Genomic DNA, 24,001 nt, shown 5'->3' on the forward strand with positions numbered 1-24,001 from the left:
TAATTGTAAGTAAAACAATTTTTGTTCTTAATATTTATATAAAACATTTTATGATTTAAATTGCATTTTATATAGTAAAGTATTTTCAGTGATTGCTATATGTGATAAAATTACAAAAGTTAACAAGTATTTGTTTACTTTTAGTTTTAAGAAATATAGGCATTATAATAGAAAAAATAGAAAAAAAGGCAGGGTAAAAGCATGCTTAAGTTAATATGCTGTAATCTTGGGCATTTGGGATAGGGTGTAAAAGTGAGATGTTTTCTCTTACTGTTGCATATGTGAATGTCTGGATTAATGCTCTTGGCTTAATCTAATAACAGTTTTTTGTGTGTAAGCAGAGAACACTGTGAATGTAATGAGTTTTTCTTTACCAACTAAATGTTCAGTGTGAGTTGAGAAGTCTGTAGATGGGGGCAGCTGTACATTCTATGTTTCCATGGAGATTAGCTGACTACAGGTGTAGGCAATACATCTGAAGAAATCATAAAATGCAAAGGTACACAGACAAATAACTTAGTAAAAATAAAGTTTGAATTTTTTGGAAGTGATTAAGAATAGCAACTTTCCTGGTATCTTAACACTTCAGTACATTTACTAGAACAGTGATTTAAAGATAGCCAATGCACTTTTTCTTAAGGCTAAAAGTTAATGTTTTCTGAAACCTTACAAGCTGGGGGGGGGGGGTTTACATCTGGGAGGGTAGGAGCACAAGCTGTAACATGCACCTTAGTATGGATAATATTAATTTTTGTTTAAGTAATACCTGTAGGTGCAGCTGTTGAGTTTGAAAAAATGTTCCTATCAGGAGGATTAAACTGCATTATTTGAAGATGTTCATAGTTTTATATGTTTGTTATAAGTTAACAGGTTATGGGGATGTGTTTGTTTTTGTTTAAAGGTTTTCATTGAAATAAAAAGGCTTCTAAAATGTGACATTGGTTCCAATGGAGATGACAAAAACCAACTGTATAAAAGATCAACCTGCTAAACATTAGTGGATGCATGCAACACAAAATCTAGAAGTAGACATTTAAAGAAGCTGTTATATATAATAGGCGGGAATAATAATTTATCATAATGACTGCACTGTCCATATTATTTTGGAATGTGAATGGCCTCACAGGTATAGACAAAAATGTAAGAGTATTGAATTATATTAAGAAATGCAAAATGCAAATAGTAATGCTCTAGGAGACGCATTTGGAAAGAAATGAGCACGTGAATTTGATAAAGAAAGGATTTCAGAGTGGATATTCAGCAGAATGTCAGGATCACAGGAAACTGGGAGTACTTATACCAATTCGTAGAGGAGCTCCAATAGTTATAGAAGTGGAAAGAAAGATACTAATGATAGATTTGTGGTAGTAAGGGTTATTGGCAAAGGAGGAGGATTACACAGGCATGTATTTATATTTCACCTAAAACTGCTATTAAGGAGTTTAAGAACATTTTTAGAGAAGTAATCGGCTTTTAACAGAGAATATTATTTGTAGGTTGGGACAAGAACTTGATTTGCAAGAGTAAGGATGTATCTGGGGGACCTAGAAGGGGGAAAATATAACAAAAGAGGGTAAATTTATAAATACATGTATAAAAATCATTTGGTATGGAAGAGATGGATTTAGTAGTAGGAACTCAGAAAGAATTTACATATTATTCCCCAAGGTACAATAACTGGGCTAGACTAAACAGAAGTGATATTTCACAGGAACATGTGCATTTAATTGAAAGTTTCGCCACACATCCAATAACTATTTCAGATGGTGTACTAATAACAATGAAGTAAAAAAATGAGACACTAGCACTTTCCCACCTACCCACTAAAAAGAGAGCAATTTAAGGCATGGATACTGAAAATTATTCAAGAGTTATTAGGGAGGATAGAAATTTCTTCAGAAGTTATAGCTAGTGAATGGGATAAAATGAAAGTGGAGTTTAAAAATAGGGCAGAAATGAAAAAAGAGGTTTTGTTAAGTAACAGGAATTTAGGCATATTTTATCAATGAGAGGAGAAGTTGGGGATAGCAATTAATAAAGAGCTGAAGGATTTTATCTGGGAGGGGAAGACAGCAAGAGTCAAGTGGGATAAGCTGATTCTTCCTGTAGAATGAGGTGGATTGGGATTACACGATTTGAAGAGTTATTTCAGAGAAACACAATTAAGGCTTCTATAAACAGCACAAACAGAAAACTATTATTCAATGTGGAAAGGGATTATGATGAAACGGGGGGGGGGGGTGCTCAAGAAACAAAAACAAAGAGAGACTGGGATTTTGGATGCAGACCTTTGAGGAGAATAACAATAATCATACAGAATATTATATTCTTAAAGCTGCAGAAACTATTCTTAGAGCTAAGCCAGCACAGGAATGAAGAAATGAGATTCTGCTGATAGGGATGACCACAATTAGGGATACAGACAGTGGGCAAGGGGGGGCTGGAATTTATTGGAGAAAACTGGCAAAGGAACCAATGTATTGGGAGCAAATAACTAGAGAGGGAAAGGTAATATAATGGGAAGATGCTAAGAATTTATTTGGACTGCAGGTTAGAGATTGCCTTCCCTATCAAGGATTGATAGAGTTTAGGCAAAGAGAAAGAAATAGTGGGGTCCTAAAAGGAAGCCCAGCACCGGCAGAGTTTTTAGTACAATCTAGAACAGAAGCTGCCATTAAAAAAAGAATAATTAGTAGAGTATATAAAATATTGATAACTATAAGAATCAATCAGAGGAGGTTAGAAAGGATTGGGAAGAGAGACTGGATAAGCAATTCACAAAGAAACAATGGGAGATATATGTATGTCTCCCAGTTATGCTTGCTTGGAAGTGTTTACATAGGTATGTTTATACCCCAACAGACTCCAAAGAATTTTTCAGCAAATGTTGGAAATGTAATGGGGAAGAAAAAGGTAATTGGGAGCATATTTTCTGGGAGTGTAATGAGTTGGCAAACTGTAAAGATTCCCTGCTGACTGCTCTGTCAGAGATGCTGGTTGAGCAAATTGGTGTAACTAGGGAAATTATTTTTCTGAGCTATGATACAGAATTGGAATTGCCTAGATATAATAAAGCCTTGCTGAGTCTAATTTTGGTGGCTGCCAAAAATCAATTACTAAAAAATTAAATCAAAGTCTAAACCATATTAGAAGTAGTGAATATAGTGTTTTTGTTCTCTACATATGATTTTTTTGTTAAATTTTTAAAAAAAATTGGGAAAACCGGGGGAAATGGTTTTTTTTTGGGTATGCACTTCATGTTATTGATGTTTGGAAGGACACTAAAAGGAAAACAAAGTAATTGTAAGTAAAACAATTTTTGTTCTTAATATTTATATAAAACATTTTATGATTTAAATTGCATTTTATATAGTAAAGTATTTTCAGTGATTGCTATATGTGATAAAATTACAAAAGTTAACAAGTATTTGTTTACTTTTAGTTTTAAGAAATATAGGCATTATAGAAAAAAGGCAGGGCAAAAGCATGCTTAAGTTAATATGCTGTAATCTTGGGCATTTGGGATAGGGTGTAAAAGTGAGATGTTTTCTCTTACTGTTGCATATGTGAATGTCTGGATTAATGCTCTTGGCTTAATCTAATAACAGTTTTTTGTGTGTAAGCAGAGAACACTGTGAATGTAATGAGTTTTTCTTTACCAACTAAATGTTCAGTGTGAGTTGAGAAGTCTGCAGATGGGGGCAGCTGTACATTCTATGTTTCCATGGAGATTAGCTGACTACAGGTGTAGGCAATACATCTGAAGAAATCATAAAATGCAAAGGTACACAGACAACTTAGTAAAAATAAAGTTTGAATTTTTTGGAAGTGATTAAGAATAGCAACTTTCCTGGTATCTTAACACTTCAGTACATTTACTAGAACAGTGATTTAAAGATAGCCAATGCACTTTTTCTTAAGGCTAAAAGTTAATGTTTTCTGAAACCTTACAAGCTGGGTTTTTTTTACATCTGGGAGGGTAGGAGCACAAGCTGTAACATGCACCTTAGCATGGATAATATTAATTTTTGTTTAAGTAATACCTGTAGGTGCAGCTGTTGAGTTTGAAAAATTGTTCCTATCAGGAGGATTAAACTGCATTATTTGAAGATGTTCATAGTTTTATATGTTTGTTATAAGTTAACAGGTTATGGGGATGTGTTTGTTTTTGTTTAAAGGTTTTCACTGAAATAAAAAGGCTTCTAAAATGTGACATTGGTTCCAATGGAGATGACAAAAAACAACTGTATAAAAGATCAACCTGCTAAACATTAGTGGATGCATGCAACACAAAATCTAGAAGTAGACATTTAAAGAAGCTGTTATATATAATAGGCGGGAATAATAACTTATCATAATGACTGCACTGTCCATATTATTTTGGAATGTGAATGGCCTCACAGGTATAGACAAAAATGTAAGAGTATTGAATTATATTAAGAAATGCAAAATGCAAATAGCAATGCTCTAGGAGACGCATTTGGAAAGAAATGAGCATGTGAATTTGATAAAGAAAGGATTTCAGAGTGGATATTCAGCAGAATGTCAGGGTCACAGGAAACTGGGAGTACTTATACCAATTCATAGAGGAGCTCCAATAGTTATAGAAGTGAAAAGAAAGATACTAATGATAGATTTGTGGTAGTAAGGGTTATTGGCAAAGGAGGAGGATTACACAGGCATGTATTTATATTTCACCTAAAACTGCTATTAAGGAGTTTAAGAACATTTTTAGAGAAGTAATCGGCTTTTAACAGAGAATATTATTTGTAGGTTGGGACAAGAACTTGATTTGCAAGAGTAAGGATGTATCTGGGGGACCTAGAAGGGGGAAAATATAACAAAAGAGGGTAAATTTATGAATACATGTATAAAAATCATTTGGTATGGAAGAGATGGATTTAGTAGTAGGAACTCAGAATTTACATATTATTCCCCAAGGTACAATAACTGGGCTAGACTAAACAGAAGTGATATTTCACAGGAACATGTGCATTAATTTGAAAGTTTCGCCACACATCCAATAACTATTTCAGATGGTGTACTAATAACAATGAAGTAAAAAATGAGACACTAGCACTTTCCCACCTACCCACTAAAAAGAGAGCAATTTAAGGCATGGATACTGAAAATTATTCAAGAGTTATTAGGGAAGATAGAAATTTCTTCAGAAGTTATAGCTAGTGAATGGGATAAAATGAAAGTGGAGTTTAAAAATAGGGCAGAAATGAAAAAAGAGGTTTTGTTAAGTAACAGGAATTTAGGCATATTTTATCAATGAGAGGAGAAGTTGTGGATAGCAATTAATAAAGAGCTGAAGGATTTTATCTGGGAGGGGAAGACAGCAAGAGTCAAGTGGGATAAGCTGATTCTTCCTGTAGAACGAGGTGGATTGGGATTACACGATTTGAAGGGTTATTTCAGAGAAACACAATTAAGGCTTCTATAAACAGCACAAACAGAAAACTATTATTCAAAGTGGAAAGGAATGATGATGAAACGGGTGGGGGGGTGGTGTTCAAGAAACAAAAACAAAGAGAGACTGGGATTTTGGATGCAGACCTTTGAGGAGAATAACAATAATCATACAGAATATTATATTCTTAAAGCGGCAGAAACTATTCTTAGAGCTAAGCCAGCACAGGAATGAAGAAAGGAGATTCTGCTGATAGGGATGACCACAATTAGGGGTACAGACAGTAGGCAAGGGGGGGGCTGGAATTTATTGGAGAAAACTGGCAAAGGAACCAATGTATTGGGAGCAAATAACTAGAGAGGGAAAGGTAATATAATGGGAAGATGCTAAGAATTTATTTGGACTGCAGGTTAGAGATTGCCTTCCCTATCAAGGATTGATAGAGTTTAGGCAAAGAGAAAGAAATAGTGGGATCCTAAAAGGAAGCCCAGCACTGGCAGAGTTTTTAGTACAATCTGGAACAGAAGCTGCCATTAAAAAAAGAATAATTAGTAGAGTATATAAAATATTGATCACTATAAGAATCAATCAGAGGAGGTTAGAAAGGATTGGGAAGAGAGACTGGATAAGCAATTCACAAAGAAACAATGGGAGATGTATGTATGTCTCCCAATTATGCTTGCTTGGAAGTGTGTACATAGGTATGTTTATACCCCAACAGACTCCAAAGAATTTTTCAGCAAATGTTGGAAATGTAATGGGGAAGAAAAAGGTAATTGGGAGCATATTTTCTGGGAGTGTAATGAGTTGGCAAACTGTAAAGATTCCCTGCAGACTGCTCTGTCAGAGATGCTGGTTGAGCAAATTGGTGTAACTAGGGAAATTATTTTTCTGAGCTATGATACAGAATTGGAATTGCCTAGATATAATAAGGCCTTGCTGAGCCTAATTTTGGTGGCTGCCAAAAATCAATTACTAGAAAATTAAATCAAAGTCTAAACCAACCATATTAGAAGTAGTGAATATAGTGACAGTTAAAACAACTGGAATTTGGATATTTAGAAAAGGTACAAGAAAATTACATAGGAAAACAAGGGATTTGTGGGAGCTTTTTATACAGGGGAGTAATGAGGTTTAAAACAAACTGCTAATTCAGACTAGCAAAATTAATAACATAGCCGGTGACTCTCTCTTTGCAAGCTCTGTAAGTAGATCCTGGAACTCTCTTCCATCTATTACCTTACTTTCCACCTTAGGTCAATTTAAAACTAGACTCAAACAACATTTGTCACTTAACTGGCTATGTCAATGTATCAAGACTGGCTAACTCTCTCTAGAATGTGTATAAATCTGTTAACCAGCGTATTGTGTAAGTTAATTTAATACTGATTTACGCTCAGGATTAACTCTAACCTGTGGAACTTGTTTAACTTGCTTACTTATGTCATCATCATCTTCTTTCGACTGTTCCTGTTAGGGGTCACCACAGCGGATCACCTGTTTCCATTTCTTCCTGTCCTGTGCATCTTGCTCTGTCACACCAACCACCTGCATGTCCTCTCTCACCACATCCATAAACCTTATCTTAGGCCTTCCTCTCTTCCTGTTACCTGGTAGCTTCATCCTTAGCATCTTTTTCCCAGTATACTCAGCATCCCTCCGCAGCACATGTCCAAACCAACGTAATCTTGCCTCTCTGGCTTTGTCTCCAAACATTCCAACCTGGGCTGACCCTCTAATATACTTATTCCTAATCCTGCCCACCCTCGTCACACCTAGTGCAAATCTTAACATCTTTAACTCTGCCACATCCAGCTCAAACTCCTGCCTTTTTGTCAATGCCACTATCTCCAACCCATATGACATAGCTGGTTTCACTACCCTCTTGTAGGCCTTCCCTTTCACTCTTACAGGTACTCGTCTGTCACAAATCACTCCTGACACTCTTCTCCACCCACTCCATCCTGCCTGTACTCTCTTCTTCACCTCTCTTCCACACTCACCGTTACTCTGAACTATTGACCCCAAGTATTTAAAATCATCCACCTTCGCCACCTCTACTACTTGCATCCTCACCATTCCTCTATCCTCCCTCTCATTCACACACATATATTCTGTCTTAGTCCTGCTGACCACTTCATTCCTCTTCTCTCTAGAGCATATCTCCATCTCTCCGGGGTCTCCTTTAAATAGTCTGTCTGTAATATGTAATGCTGTATCTGCTTACCCTTGGAGCTTTTCTCCCCGGGCCTCCGCTGAAAATAGACATGCATCCAGTCGGACTATCCTGGTCAACAAATGTAAAATAAAAATAAAATAAAACCAAGCCAGGATCTGAATGAGCTATGTAATGTTTGACTGACACTGATTGGGTAGATTGTAAGTGATATATAATGTTTGCAACTGGAATTGTGACAGTATGGTTTGTGATATAAAATGCTTACAACTGGGATTGTGTCAATATTGTTTATTTCCATTTATATATAAATGTATGATTGACTGTGTCAAAAAAAAAGAAGTAACAGGAATTATTTAGAGGGGCTGACAAAAGTTAAAGTATTGCAGAATAAGCAGAATCTCACATAACAAAAAAAAGTGCAACTGCAGACTACTAAGGAGAAAATAAACAAGTATCCAGGTAATATGCGTGACTTTAGAAATATTGCTGTTAAGCAGCTGCTTTTAGATAATAACTCCAGAACACAAAAACGTTTAGCACAGCAACTTAGGCAACAGAAAGTAGAAAGGGTTGTTGCCAAAATTAGGGAGCCTATAACAAGAAAAATAACCAGCGATCCTGTAGAGATGTTTCTAAAATTTTACAATTTATATAAAACAGAGAAATGTGGAAATCAAGAAAGACCACAAATGGAAATATTTGTGGAAGATTTAAGTATGCCAAGGTTAGAGGGTAGATTAGGTTCAACTTCCTGGAAGGCTTGTTAGCTGAGGAGCTAGGGCAATAAACTTTATTTTAGGCTCTTGCCTCCCGTAGTTTTTATAATTTTTATTTTATTTTATCGTTATTCTAATTCAGTAAAGGTATTAAATATGGATTTGATCTATAGTTGAGCAATGAACTGAGTATCATCACAATGGTTATACTCAGAAATTTTAAGCATGGTGTTTCTCCAGTGTTTATTGAGAGATTAGCTTGACATTGCAAAAGATGGCTTTAACAAAATAGAACAAAGCAAGAGTTTTTGCTGGTTAATGAGCCCTCCTGCATGCCATAACCCACAATTCGAAATATACTACTTCTAATATTATATATCTAATATTATATAGCCTTGGGGAAAAGAGAAAACTCCTGATCACCCACAGATTCACAAACTCACAGAATTCAGTAGAGAGCCTTCTGTGAAACATAAGAACCTATTAAAAATGTGTCATTCCTGTCTCTCCTAGTGTGGTTTACTATTCACCATGTATCTTAAATGGATTTCTGTCTATAGTCTACCAGATTCTTTAAGTTTTCTTTTTGTACATAATTTTGCAGTGCATACATATGCACATTTGCATGCCAAGTCAGCTAAATCAAATATATATTGTCGATACCACTACATTTTGGAGATGCCTAGCCCTGTGTATATTTTGGTTATGACCATATTATGTTGTTATTTGCAGCCATTTACTTGTATACTACAACTATTACTAAAGAGTAATATGTGAAAAAAATCTATTGGATAAAAATAATTTCAGGTTTACTGCAGGGATGAGTCCTGGGGCCAGTATAGTTCATTGTGGTTTTAAATGGTTTCTCTAGCACTGCAGTTTACTTGGGAAAGTATGCTGATGAAATTAAAACATAAAATGGTGTCCTGAGGCCGAATAAATAAAATTTATTATATGAAGGGCTTTTCATTTAGAATTATATCCAAACTTCTTCAGATACCTGTACAAGCATTCAGACCATTTCTTCATACATATATTTAAACCTTTATAAAATATATATATATATATATATATATATATATATATATATATATATATATATATATATATATATACCCTAATTTGTATATAGGCAACACGGAACGGAAATTCTGAGAACGGATATGTGAACACCTCTATGCCATTAGTAAGGCAAAAGTTGAAAATGGCCTAGCAAAACATATCATGCTAGAAAAGTAAAATTCCTTTAAATTTCTAATAATAGATCAAGTAACCTCAGATGGAAGAGGTGGTCCTCTTTCATTGAAATTAGAGGAATTAGAGTTATACTGACAAGTGTATTTTAATGCCTACAACTATAAAGGCATTAACAAAGCATGTTCAGTAACATACACAAATTAAAGAGCTTGGTCAGATAATGTGTACATGTAGAGTCATAAACTTTCTATATTTGTTGTTTAGATATATTTTTGGTGTGTGTATATGCATAGATTCTTATATGTATGCATCCATATAGATTCACTTTATATGCTCTAAATCCTGAAGTATTGAATTTCAGAATCTCGAGCCCATAAAGTGGAAAACCTAAAACACCGAACACTCAGAAGTGCGGAATTCAAAATCATGACTTCTATACAACACACATACCCACATGTTCCTCCCCATAATCAAACACACAACCCAATTCTAACTACACTGCACCCCCCACACCCCTACTTAAATATACTAATTCCAAGGTCACACTACATACACAAACACACGAAACACCACCACACAAGCTACATCCCCCTCGCACGCACACACCACAGAAACAAAACACACTAACACACACTACAGCCCCTACCCAAAACCCTTAAAACATAAACATTTACCTGACTCCATGAACACAGTGCAACACCAGAACCTCTAATTCAACATCTCCGAAATGTGAGATTTTGAATTTCACACTTCTGAGTGTTCATTGTTTTAGGTTTTCCACTTTATGGGGTTGAGATTATATTTCAGGATTTCGGGCATATAAAGTGAAGATATATATATATATATATATATATATATATATATATATATATATATATATATTTGATATTTAAAGGTTTTAATATATGTATGAAGAATTGGTTTTGATACATAAATAAATAATTTGTTTAGTATGTTTGTTTTTTTTTAAAAAGAATAGGTCATACTTAGTGGGAGGAATTAAGTAAGTTCAGTAGTTTAGGATTAGTTGGATTTGAACACATGACTTTAACCTAATGTTTTTTAAATGGTCTGAATACTTGTACAGGTATCTGAAGAAGTTTGGATATAATTCTAAACGAAAAGCGCTTCATGTAATACATTTTGTTTATTAGGCCTCAAGACACCATTTTTTGTTTTAATTTAAGTCATTTGTTTTGTTTTGGGCTTTAAGTATGTTGATGATACTACAGCTGGTGCAGTTATTTGAAATGATGGAGATTACTGCACATAAAATTATATGTCAGAAATGTATGAGCATCCAAAGCAGGTTTATGCTTTAATACTAGTAAGTGCAAGGTAAAGACTTTTGGTAGCTTCAAATGTTATTCAGTAATCACAAACAATTACCATCTTGAAACTCTACTTTATTAAAGATCTGGAAATACAAATTGATCAAGGACAACATTTTAAAGCATATGTTAAACATTAAGCCATTAAGGCAATTTAGGATTGTTGTTTAAAACAATAACAAGAGAAGTATTTTTTTTTAAACAAGAAACATCTTTATTAAATTATCATGTATGACATAAGCCATGTTACATCTATATAAATGAGAATAAATCATAGCAACACAATCTCAGTTGCAAACATTATACATTCCAAACAGAGCAACACAACTGTAGCTGCAAACATTATACATTGCTTTTAACATATCCAGTCATTGTTAGTCAACCATTATACAGCTCATTCATATCCTGCCTTTTTTAAACCTCATTCCTCCTCTGCAGGTATTGATCCCACAGTTCCCATTTTTTTCCTATGTAATTTGATGCTACCCCTTTCTAAAGATTACAGTTCTAGTTGTTTTTGTCTTCACTACTTCTAGTAAAGTTGGTTTAGACATTGATTTCCATTTTCTAGTAATTGCTTTTTTGGCAGCCATCATAATTAGACTCAGCAAGGCCTTACTATATCTAGGCATTTACGAGTTTGTATCATAGCTGAAAAAAAATAATTTCCCTACTCACTCCAACTTGCTCACCCAGCATCTCTGGCAGAGCAGTCTGCAGAGAATCTTTAAAGTCTACCAACCCATTACACTCCCAGAAAATATGTTACCGCTTTCTGCTCCATCACAACTCCAGCATTTGATGTCCACCTGAGGAAAAATTTTTTGAAGTCTGCTTGGGGTATAAAAATACCTATTTAAACACATCCAAGCAAAGATCCGAAATCATCTAGATTTTGTTGCATATTTGAGAGATATACATATATATCCCCTCCCCATTGTTTCTTTGTGAATTGCTTATCTAATCTCTTCCCAGTCCTTCCTAACCTCCTCTGACCTCCGACTGATTTTATAGTTATCATGCAATATTTTATATGCTCTACTAATTATTCCTTTCTTAATGGCAACTTGCATTCTAGATTCTACTAAAATATCTACCAGTGCTGGTCTTTCATTTAGAACACTCCTATTTCTTTTTCTTTGCCTAGACTCTGATGTCAGTCCTTGATATGGAAGGCAATCTTTAGCCTGCAGTCCAAAAAAATCTTTGCATCTTCCCATTCTATTACCTTTCCCTCTCTAGTTATTTGTTCCCTGTACCTTGGTTCCTTTGCCAGTTTCTTCCAACATATTCCCGCCCTCTCTTGCCTATTGTCTGTATCCCTAATTGCAGTCATCCCTATCGGCAGAATCTCCTTTATCCAGTCCCATGTTGGCTTAGCTCTTAGAAGATCTTCTGCTACTTTATGAATATAATGTTCTGTATGATTGTTGTTGTTCTTCTTAAAGGTCTGCATCCAAAATCCCAGTCTCTCCCTGTTACTTGAACTTCCCCCGTTTCATCATTATCTCTTTCCACTCTGAATTATAGATTTCTACTTATGCTATTTATAGGGGCCTTAACTGTGTTGCTCTGAAATACCCATTCAACGAGGGTAACCCCAATCCTCCTTGTTCTATTGGAAGAATAAGCGTATCCCACTTGACACTTGTCATCTTCCCCTCCCAAATAAAATCATTCAGATCTTTATTAACTGATATCCACAACTTCTTCTCCGGTTGATAAAATTATGCCTGACCTGTTTCTAAGATTTAAGGTACTAAAACCATTTTAACTGCTTGTATCTTACTATCAATATCCATATAACAGAGCTTCCATTTTCTCAGTTTTTGTATTATCTTTTGTTTAGTCTCTCCCTACATATCCTTAGCTGCCACACCAAAATCATTTTTAATCTATACTCCTAATTACTTCATTTTATCATGTCCACATAAATAGGGATATTGTTGAAACAGTTCATATGTGAATACATAATTTGCCGCTTTTGTTTTTGCTTCATTAATTTTGTAACCTGAAAAGGTTTGAAACTGTCTCAGTATGTTCCACAACACTATAAATGTGTCTCTCTGGTTTTGTCAGGCATAAAATAATATCTGCAAATACAGCCACCTTTTCTTGACTACCATACCAATTAAATCCTTGAATTTCAGAGTCCCTTATTTTCTTTGCCAGTGCTTCGAAATATAATGCATATAACAAAGGGCAGAGAAGACAGCCCTGCCTGGTTCCTCTGCTCAAGCAGATGTTATCAGAGAAGACCCAACCCACTATAATTTTATCAGGGAATCCAAATGATTCCATTGCTGTACTGATAAAATCCCAGTTTACTCTGTCAAATGCTTTCTCTGCATCAAGACCCACCAGAAACAATGGTATTTTCTTACATTCTTCTTCCCTCTGGAGCATCACTGTTCTATTGTCAAATGTTTGCCTCCCCTCCACAAAACCACATTGATCCATATCTATCCATTTTTGCATCCTTTCACCATTCTTTTAGCCATTATAGACATAAATGCTTTATAATCATAATTTAGTATTGAAATGGGCCTGTACAAAGCTGGATCTGAAAAATGTTTACCCTCTTTAGGTAGTACAGCTGCTACCACTTTCCTCCAGGATATTGGTACTTACTTCTCCTCCTCTTAAAAATACTGTTAAAACCTTCCAGATCTTCATCAGTTTTTTCCTTCTTAGCTTCCAAATTTCCAGAGGAATACCATCTAATCCAGGGGACTTTCTTGTAGATTGGTTATACATCGCCATTTTTATCTCATCTCCTCCTATCCTAACTGTTAGTAATTGAGCCTCATCTCCCTCTAACCTTGGCATGTTTAATTCTTCCATAACATTTCCATTTGTACCTTTTCTTGATTTCCATTTTTCTCTGCTTTATACAGACTTTCCGAAATATTTCTAATACTCTTACAGGATCCCTAGTTATCTTCCTTGTAATAGGCTCCCTTAGCTTGGTTACAGCGCTTTCTAATTTCTGTTGTACAAGTCGTTTTGCTAAAAGTTTTTGTGCTCTTGAGTTATTATCAAAAAAACAGTTGCTTAACAGCAATCTTTCTAAACTCATGCATATTATCGAGGTAGTCCCTTATTTTCTGTTTAGCATTCTGTAGTTGCTCCTCCTCTTGTTCTGTGAGATTCTCCCTATTTTGCAATATTTTAATATTTGTCAGTCCCTCTAATTATTATTTCTTAACTATGTCTCCCTTTTCTTTTATTTCCACCTTATTTTTAAATTCCATTTTAATTTTATTCCCACTCCCTAGCTATAGTTTCAGAAGTTTTGATCTTCTCTAATAGCTCCTGAATAATTTCTACTACCCATTCTGTAAATTCCTCTCTTTTCAACAGATAGGTGGGGAAGCGCCAGTGTCTTATTTTTATTTCATTACTCTGTGTTTTTATTTTAGTTATTTATGCATGATCTGAAATAGTTATTGGGTGTGTATCAAGACCCTCAATTAAATGCACATGTTCCTGTGAAATGTGAATTCTGTCTAGCCTAGCCCAGCTTTTGTATCTTGGGAAGTAATATGTAAATTCATTTTGAATTCCTAGTACTGAATTCACATCTTCTATGCCAAATATTTTCATAAATTTCTTTCAAAATTTAACCTTCTTTGTTATATTTCCATTTCTTTAGCTCTATTATAGCAGTTTTCGGTGGAATATAAATACATGCCAGTGTAAGCCTCCTCCCTTGCCAGTAGCCCCTTAGTACTAGAAATCTACCATTATTGCCTTTTTTGTCCTGTTCTATTACTACTTTAGCTCCTCTTGCAATTAGTATAAGTACTTCTGTCTCCCTTTGCCCGTTGTATTCTGCTGAATAACCACCCTGAAAACCTTTCTTTGTCAAAGTCACATGTTCAGTTCTTTCCGAGTGCGTCTTCTGTAGCATAGCTGTTTGCACTCTACATTTTTAATGTAGTTCAGTACCCTTTCTTCTTTGGACAACAGGAGAAGTATTGGTATCGTGTCCTTGGGATATCTGTATGTTTAGGGCTATTCTTCAGTACAGTGCAGCCTTTTGTCATTTAACACCAGGAGATCTAGAGAATTTGGAGATTGTCAAGAGAAAGTTGATTGAAAAGCTAATATGTTTTACATGTCAAACGTAAAATAACAGGTTTCGAAAATTATTCAGCTTAGGGTATAGGTAATTTGGGGTAAATTATGTCTTGCGTTTAAATCTGTGGTTTCTGTTGAATTGAGTAGATATAGGCTGTAAATTGAAAACTGAACTAGATGGCAGAAGACCCAGAGTTCTGCTTTTTACATTTAATAAAAGCAGCATAAGGAAAAGGGACACTTATTTATCTCAACAATTTCATACTTAATGGAATGTGTTAACATTGAGTGTGCATATGGCAACATCATTAAATGTTTTTAAAAAAAGGTTAGATGATTATATAGGGACTGTGAAGTATATGCATGAGATAAAGGATTCTGCATTATTTGACAGCCTTGTAGCCTAAGTGTAGAATGATGCAAACTATGAGACTTGTGGCCTTAAAGCATATCATTGATACATTAATTTTTTTCCTACTATTGAGGTGCACAAAATTTAGAACCAAGTCATGAAAGAAATTTTTTTCTTTTCTGCTTTGGTTACAACCAGTGTTGACCTCTCGTTCCTGCATATCCATAGGTCATATCTCCCTTGATGTTACCGCCATTAGGATTTACCCTGTCAGGTAGATTCTTTCTCTTCATTGCAAAAAGCTTCTTGGCAGTAAGGCTATGATAAGTTGGAAAATGAGGAGGTTTTTACTGTAAGCCCTAGCATGTCTGATGTGCTGAATAGTGAAGTGTGAATGGATATTCTACAACGGAGCTGCTGATGCTTACATGTCTTGCTCACAGCACATTCTAGCTGCTGCCTCTGTCAGTCATTATGATCTCCTTCCAAGTTGGTGAAATAGGCATGCCTCAAGCATCACCAGGTATGGCCATATCATTCCTGTCTGTCCCATCATTTATGATTTCAGTTTTTTATCTGTAAGGTGAGCTAAGCAGTTACCTTCCAGTCAAACTCATGGGAGTGTGTTGTGATATATAATCATGTCTCCCCCCATCTCCCCCTCCCGTAGGGCAGCTCTGTCCCTTTTCCCCTTTTCCTTTTCATTCCCTTAGATAAAAGATGATTCATCTGTGTGGTATCTATATTGCCAGGGCATATATATATATATATATATATATATATATATATATATATATATATATATATATATATATATATATATATATATATATATATATAGTCATGTAATTTTGAGAAGTGTTTACATTTGACTGTAGGGGCAGGCAGGATAGCACATCTTTAACTACAGTTACTTCAGATCAGCTACAGTGCAAGTCGACATTCAGTACAACCAACTGCTAGCTTCAGACTTTTGTTATATGCCATTGCTCAGCCTTTGTAAACAGCTATCTTCAATTTTTTCAAAGTATTTTGACTGTATTGTTGGGGGTGGGGGATTGCAATATCACAATGCATAAAAATTCTTGATTTCTTATTGAGTGGTGTATAGGAATTTCCTTGCAGTGTTGTAATAGTTGTGAAGAATATAGATTTCTATTTTTTCCTTACAACAGTGTAGTATCTGTGAAATGTGAGATTCATTTTAAAGTTCAGTGTAGGATTAGGATTAAATACTAATGTTTGAACACTTCTCTGTTTTCTTTCTTTAACCTTAATGATTTAGTCTGTGGAAGAAAAACGGCTTAAAAACTACCAATACATGCTGCAGACAGACAGTCAAGCCTTGGTCATGAACTGGCAGACTACTGAATGTCTAATTTGCTTTATGGAGATGAAGCCTGGAGGGGGAGTGCTGCTTCGCGAGTGTCTGCACTGCTTTTGCAAGTAAGGAGTAAATATTCTGTGTAGTTATGACTAATGAAGAGTTTGTTTGGCTGCACTGATTTTTAGCACTGGTTACTGGAAACTAAAAATGAAACTTTTTAGAGTAATTTTTGAAATGAAAGCTAGCCTTCTAGTTTATGCATAAAGAAATGTTTATGTACTGCGGTATTGTACTGTAGACAAAACTTCCAGTACATGCAAATTGCTTGTTTCCTGTTAATGGAAACAGTATCTATTTTGTCATATATGTTCAAGTAAAATTGTTACTTCCATCTGATTTATTATCTTTTTTCATACTCTTGCCAATTTAAGTCATATCACATTCTTCTTTCTAAAGGTTATTTCTTTTTGGTGCTTTGATTTTTACAAGTGACAAGTGGAGTACCTCAGGGTTCAGTCCTGGGACCGCTCTTGTTTGGTATCTACTTCTCTGAAGTACAGGCCAACACTAAGGGACTCTGGCTAACAAAGTTCATAGATGACTGCAAACTGGGAGCCATTATTGAACCCCCAAATTATGTGGATATTCTAGAAAAGGGCCTTACAGAAACAGATGCTTGGTGCCAGAGCCACAGGCTCAAGCTCAATGCCAAGAAGTGTATAGTTATCCCCTTTGGGAAAAACATGTACTCATGAATTACCACATAGGTGGCAGTACACTAAACACCGAAAGTGTGATAAGAAACTTAGGAACACAGGTGGACAGTGGTCTCACCTTCGATAACCACATCTCCACAACAGTCAGGAAATCCTTCTATGTGGCACACCTCATCACTAAGGGCTTTTCATCCAGAAAAAAAGGAGGTCATTGTCCCACTACACTCATCCTCATTAGACCCATCATAGAGTACAACGCCCAATTTGGTATGTACCTCACAAGACATCTGCAACAACTAGAAAGGCCACAGAAATGCCTCACTAAAAGAATCACAGGCCTAAAGCAGATGCCCTATGCTGATTGACTAAAAAAACTCCAGCTATACTCTGTTGCATTGTGTCTACTCAGAGGTGATCTCTGCTTAACATACAAGGCCATGTAAAACCCAGAGCTGTTGGATATGCTACACTTAAAGAAATCCCAGTCCATCAGAACCACACGCTCCAAGGACCTAAACCTTGTCATCACAATGAACAAAACATGCTGGAGGGATAGGTTCCTGACTCGGAGACTCCCCATACTCTGGAATAGACTGCCCATACATGTCAAGTAGAGCGCATCCTTGCCCCTCTTCAAAAGGAACCTTGACAACTGGATGGGAGATAGGAAATTTACCCCAGGGGTCATGTCAGTCACCCTGCTAGACAGGGGTCCAGGGAAGTAAATATTGTGGGAAGAAATAGCCAGGGAATTGCTATGGCTAGGCTTGTACAGGCCCTAGGGCCAATAGCCTAGTACCAACCTATGAACATGTAAACTGTAGTAGTAGGTGCATTTGTGAACTTCAAGCCCAAGCATAAGTGGACTTATTTCATTGTTCTTTGCCTAACATAATTTATTTCTCAAGTCTTATGCATGTATGTATCTGTGTGTGTGTGTGTGTGTGTGTGTGTGTGTGTGTGTATGATTTTATATCTCTATCTATCTGTCTATCTATATATCTGTCTAATCATCACCATCATCAAATATTGAATGTTCCAAAGAGTGACTACAAAAAGGTCAATCTTTTTAGATCAAATCAAAAAAGATCGAACTGCCAAGAAAAAAAAAACAATATTTCTTTTGCAGGGAACCCCCCCCCCCTTCCTCCACTCCCTGAGACTGAGTTGTACTGTGATCTCACACAGAACACAGCCAAAAGGCTGAAAAGCAAGGGGAAAAGAACATTTCACTCACCTGAATGTTTGCTGTTACAGACTGCAACAAAATACATTAATGCTAGAGCCAGAGTCCAAGGAACTTCCCAAACAATATATAAGGTATATAAAAAAGGATGTTTATTTAGTGCTTTCATCCTCACACAAACAGGACACCTATTCAAGGTTGGATACATAGTCTACAAGTATATCCTTTGTTTAACCTTCATTTATTTTATATCCCAAAAAGACTTGAAGCTGTCACAAAACTTTCACAGCACTGAAATGTATTTTTTGGACTTATCAAGTACAAAATAATATCGAAGGCAAATAAAGCAAGATTTTGGCTTTACCATGCCAGTGATATCCTTGAATTTGTGAATCCTTTATTTTCTTTGCTAATGACTCAAACAACACCTGACAGGACAAAATCATCCTCTGCAAGGAAGAGTAAACCTGTCTGGTGGACATCTGCAATAAATAAACTATATAACAAAAGAAAAAAATTGCTGTCCAGGACCAAGAAGGAGTAGGTTCCCAATTGGAAGCAATGTCTCCTTAGACAGAAAAAACAAACAAGAATACTAGTGAAATCCACCAACTTCAAGTCCAAACTGGCCACATCTACTAGAGACAGTCATAAGGCTTTCTTCACATATGTCAACTGTCTCAAAGGAAACACCCAGATCTGTTCAGAACTGGTGGTCAAAGACACCACATACCCAAACCCTATAGATATATCCAACCTACTGGCTGACATTCAGTGAAAATTTCACCACTCTGTCCCCCCATCAGTAAATCAGGACATCCCCAGTACCTGCCCCTTCCCCTTATCTCTAGGGAACAGGTCATCACTGCCCTCTCAAAGGCAAAAAATACAACCTTCATGGGACCCAATAACATCCCAGGCTGCATCCTACATGAACTCAGCCATGAACTTGCAGCACCATTAAGCACCCTATTCAACCAAAACCTGAGTACCGGCTTTGTCCCAGCTGAGTGGAGGACAGCCACTGCCATCCCTTTACACAAAGGTGGAGCATCCACCAATCCGGGAAATTATAGACCCATCAGCCTAACTAGCCTGATCTGCAAGGCCATGGAATGGATTATCATGGACCTCAGTAACAGGGACATTGACAACCTCCAAACACTCGAACCCACACTGTTTGGCTTTATCAAGGGGAGGTCTTGTCTGTTAAATCTGGTTGACATCTGTGAAAGAGTCACCAAAGCCTTGGACGAGGTGAAGATGGTGCACACCATCTACCTTGACCTGGCCAAAGCCTTCGACATATTCTCCACTTGGGCATAATAGATAAACTCTCTCAACTAGGTATCAATCCATATGTTACCAGATGAATAGCAAACTGGCTCACTGATAGAAGCCACCTAATCAAAATAGGGGAAGCCATTTCAAGCAGTAGACCTGTAATAAACAGCGTACCCCAGGGATTGGTCTTGGGGCCTCTGTTATTTGGGATATACTTCTCTGTGATACAGGCCAAAACCAGTGGGCTATGGCTGACCACGTCTGCAGGTGACTGCAAGCTTGGCGTGGTCATCAATTTACCAAGTGATGCGGACATTCTCCAAGAGGGTCTCACACAAACAAATGACTGGTGTGAGAAACATGGCCTCAAGCTGAATGCCAAAAAATGCACCATCATCCCCTTTGGAAAGAGTGATGTTCCCACATATTATCCCATTAATAACAACATCTTAAGCACGCAATCAGTCATGAGGCATTTGGGCACCCAGGTTGATAGCAACCTGACTTTTGACCACCATGTTGCCTCTGTTGCATGGAAAGCTTTCTAAATGGCCCACCTCATAAGTAACAATATCTCTTCCAGAGACAAGGAGGTCATAACATCCCAGTATTCTTCCGTTATAAGGCCAATTATTGAGTACAGTATCTCCTTCGGCATGTACCTCGCAAAGCGCATGCAGCAGCTGGAGAGACCACAGAGGTTCCTCCCCAGAAGAATCCAGGGCTTCAAACATCTACCCTACACAAATAGGCTAAAAGCCCTGTCTCTCTCCTCAGTTTCATACAGACTCCTTAGAGGTGACCTCTGTCGGGCATACAAAGCAATCTCAGACCCCGCCTTGATGGGACTGCTGCATATCCGCAAGTCAAGCTCCACTCTAGTAACCCACACGTGCAACCTCAACCTGGTCTATGACATCAGTAGGACCTGTTGGCAGGACAGATTTGTGTCCCAGAGACTCTCCCATCTGTGGAATAGACTCCCTCTCGATGTCAAGCAGAGTACCTCATTATCCCTTTATAAGAGCAACCTGAATAACTGGATGGGAAACAGAAAATACACCCCTGAGATTCCACCTGTGTCCCTGCTGGACAGGGACTTTAGGTGCTGACTTGTCTAAACATGGGCTAAACTCTTGTCTAGGCTTATAAGGGTCTCAGCCCCAATAGCCTAGTAACTTCCTATGAACAAAGTGGAAAGAGGGCATCTCTGCCTGATTCTTCTGTTCAAAGACAGCTTGTCATAGAGGAATCCTGTCACCTTAATTATTGCCTCCAACTCTTCATATTTTCTCATTATTAACCCTAGTATTCTACCGGGGAATGAAAATGCTACCATTGCCCTATTTATACACCCCAGATGATTATACTGAATGCTTTCTCTGAATCAATAGCCACAAACAGTATTGGCATTTTGTTACACACTGTTTCCATCTGGATCATCATCATTTTATTAATGTTGTAACATGTTTGCTTCCTGTCTACAAAACCACATTAATTTATCTCTGTCAAGTTTGGAAACAAGTATGCCATTCTCATACTTAATATAGATGCAAACACTCTAAATTCATGGATTTAAATTGAAATGGGCTTATATGAAGCTGAATTTGCAGGGTCTTTATCCTCTTTTGGTAATAAAGAGCAACCACAGCTTTCTTCTAAACTGTTTGTTTCCCCCCTTTTAAAATATTGAGCAGAACTTTCTAGATCTTTATTTTCTTGCCTCCTAACTTCATCATTTCCACAGTGTCTATTCCTGGAGAATTCCCCATTGATTGATAATGCATCACCATTTTTATCTCATCTGTCTGCCTATCTTAGCTATTACTTGTTGAGTCTTATCTTCCTCTAATCTTGGCATAGTTAAGTCTTTCATGAATATTTTCATTTGTGCCTTTTCTTAGTGTCCCAATTCCTTTACAGAGATTTTCATAAAACTTCAAAAATATCTCTACTTCCCCATAGAATCTCTGGTTATTTTTCTTGTCATAGGCTCCCTAAAACTGGTTGTAACTCTTTCTACTTTTAGCCTATGTCATTGTGCAAAATGTTTTTGAGCTATAGATTTTTTTATCAAAAAATAGTTTATTGACATGAACTGTTTAACCTTTTTGAAGTCATGCATATTACCCAAATACTTATTTTTCCTTGAGAACACTGCCATTGCTGTTCTTTTCTGTGTGATTCACCTTGTTCTCCAATATTTTAACCTTTGCCTCTCCCTCTAAATAATTCATATAACTTCTTCTGTATATCTTTCTTATTTCTACCATGTTTTAAACTCTAATTTCATTTTATCATGCTGTCTCACTATCCATTTGGAAGCAATTTCTGTCTTCTCTAATAGCTCTTGAATTGTACCCATTAACAATTTCTCTCTTTTGAACATATAATTTCAAAAGTGCCAGTGTTTTATTTTTGTCATTACCCTGCAATAATTGGGGAAAAAGCATCAATTAGTGATACCTTTAAATGCTAGCCCTATTAACTTAAAACTTCTCAAAATAATTTCCTATCTTAGAGGGATGGAGCAAAAGTTTAAGATGAAATTGGGGTGCTCCAGCAAAATCAGTACACGGAGGTATGCCTGTGTATCTTTGTCCTAATTTCTATTGGTGCGTGATCTGATATAGTTACTGGGGGTCTATGTCACATCGTCGAATTAACTGTTTACCGAATACCTATTCATTAAACTCTATTTGTCAAAAGCTCTGTCTATGAAATGACATTTTAAGCGAAAGCTTTCCCAAGGAAAATAACCACTAGGCCAACCACCGATCATCACAAAAATTACAATATTTAAAACCCACTGAGGTGGGGGGCTATGGCCCCCTCACCACTACACCTCCCTAACTAAATATACCAACTCTGAGATTTACTACAGTGGGGAAAAGGGCAAATTCCCAATGATGGCCCACTGTTTTTTTCCCTTGGGAAATAATTCACTAAAATGATTGTTTGATGCATAGAGCTTTCAACAAACAGAGTTCGACGAATAGGTACTCACTAAATAGTTCATTCAACGATGTGATATAGACCCATTACTGGAGGGTTTCAGACCTTTTAATTAAATACACATGCTCCTGTGACCTATAATGTCTGTGTAGTCTAGCCCAGTTATTGTATCTTAAGGATCAATATGTAAATTATATCTGAGTTTCTGCTACATAGTTCACATCTTCAGTACCACTTGTCATATACTTCTTCAGAAATCTACCACCCTCTTTTGTTATATTTCCTTTCCAGGGCTCCTGATACATCCTTATTACTGCATATCAGTTTTCATTCCACACCCATAGATAACATTTCCTGATGATAGCTTAATATTTCTCCCAAAATTCTCCAACTCCACAATAGTAGTTTTAGGTAGAATGTAAATAGATATCAGTGTAATCCTCCTCCCCTGTTGATAACCCTTTAGTATCACAAATGTACATTTATCGACTTTTATTCCTCTTTTGTCACTATTGGAATATTCTTACTCATCTTTCCCTTTGTCCCTGGTTTTCTGCTGAATATCCAAGCCAAATAATTTATTTGCCAAACTCATATGCTCATTTCTATTCAAGTGCATCTCCTGTAACACTGGTATTTGCACTGTAGGCTTTTTAATATAGTTCAAAACTCTGTTTTTGTGTATATCTGTATGTCATTTACATGCCATGTTAATACTGACAAAACAGCCATTTTAATAAAAAGCTATTACTCTCACATATTACACATGACAGTTCTTTTTGAATATATGCTTACAGCTTGCAGCTTATTTGTACAAACAAATGTTGGGCAGGCTGATCTTGTTATGTAGCTGTTTTTTTCTAATTTCTGTCTGAACCTGTGTGTCACCTTTTCCCACACCCTTTACTTCAGTAAAAATACTCAAGAAACAAAAAAGTACATTTTCAAAACCTCCATTCCCTTTTAACTTATGAGAAGCACACAAAGCTATAAACAGTTTCCAAAAAGGAATTTTACCTCTCTAAATAGGAGCAGCTGTCCCAAGAGCTGTGTCCGCAGTCAATACCCATTCTAAAATTAATGTTAACCATGTTGAAGAATGTTAGAGCCTGTGTTCCTAGTTGCACAGATTGCAATGTGTTATCATCTCTATTCCATTCCTAGACAAGAAAAAATAACTTGCAAACTTTTACTAAATATTATCTTTTAACTTTAAGAAAAAAGTACCCTTGTTACCCTTAAATAAATAAATAAACAAA

At 36.4% G+C, this 24,001-nt stretch overlaps 1 protein-coding gene across 1 annotated transcript in view; it reads left to right on the top strand.

The window, feature by feature from the left end:
- Positions 1–24,001, top strand: part of SHARPIN (SHANK associated RH domain interactor) — an 846,773-nt gene that overhangs the window by 494,542 nt on the left and 328,230 nt on the right. Inside the window, exon 8 of the mRNA XM_044066299.1 lies at positions 16,560–16,720. Within this exon, the coding sequence (XP_043922234.1) occupies positions 16,560–16,720 (161 nt within the window). The remainder of the gene's footprint in view (positions 1–16,559; positions 16,721–24,001) is intronic.

The sequence above is a fragment of the Protopterus annectens genome, chromosome 3.part1, assembly GCF_019279795.1.
Source record: "Protopterus annectens isolate FY-2018-M chromosome 3.part1, PAN1.0, whole genome shotgun sequence".
Lineage (NCBI taxonomy): Eukaryota > Metazoa > Chordata > Ceratodontiformes > Protopteridae > Protopterus > Protopterus annectens.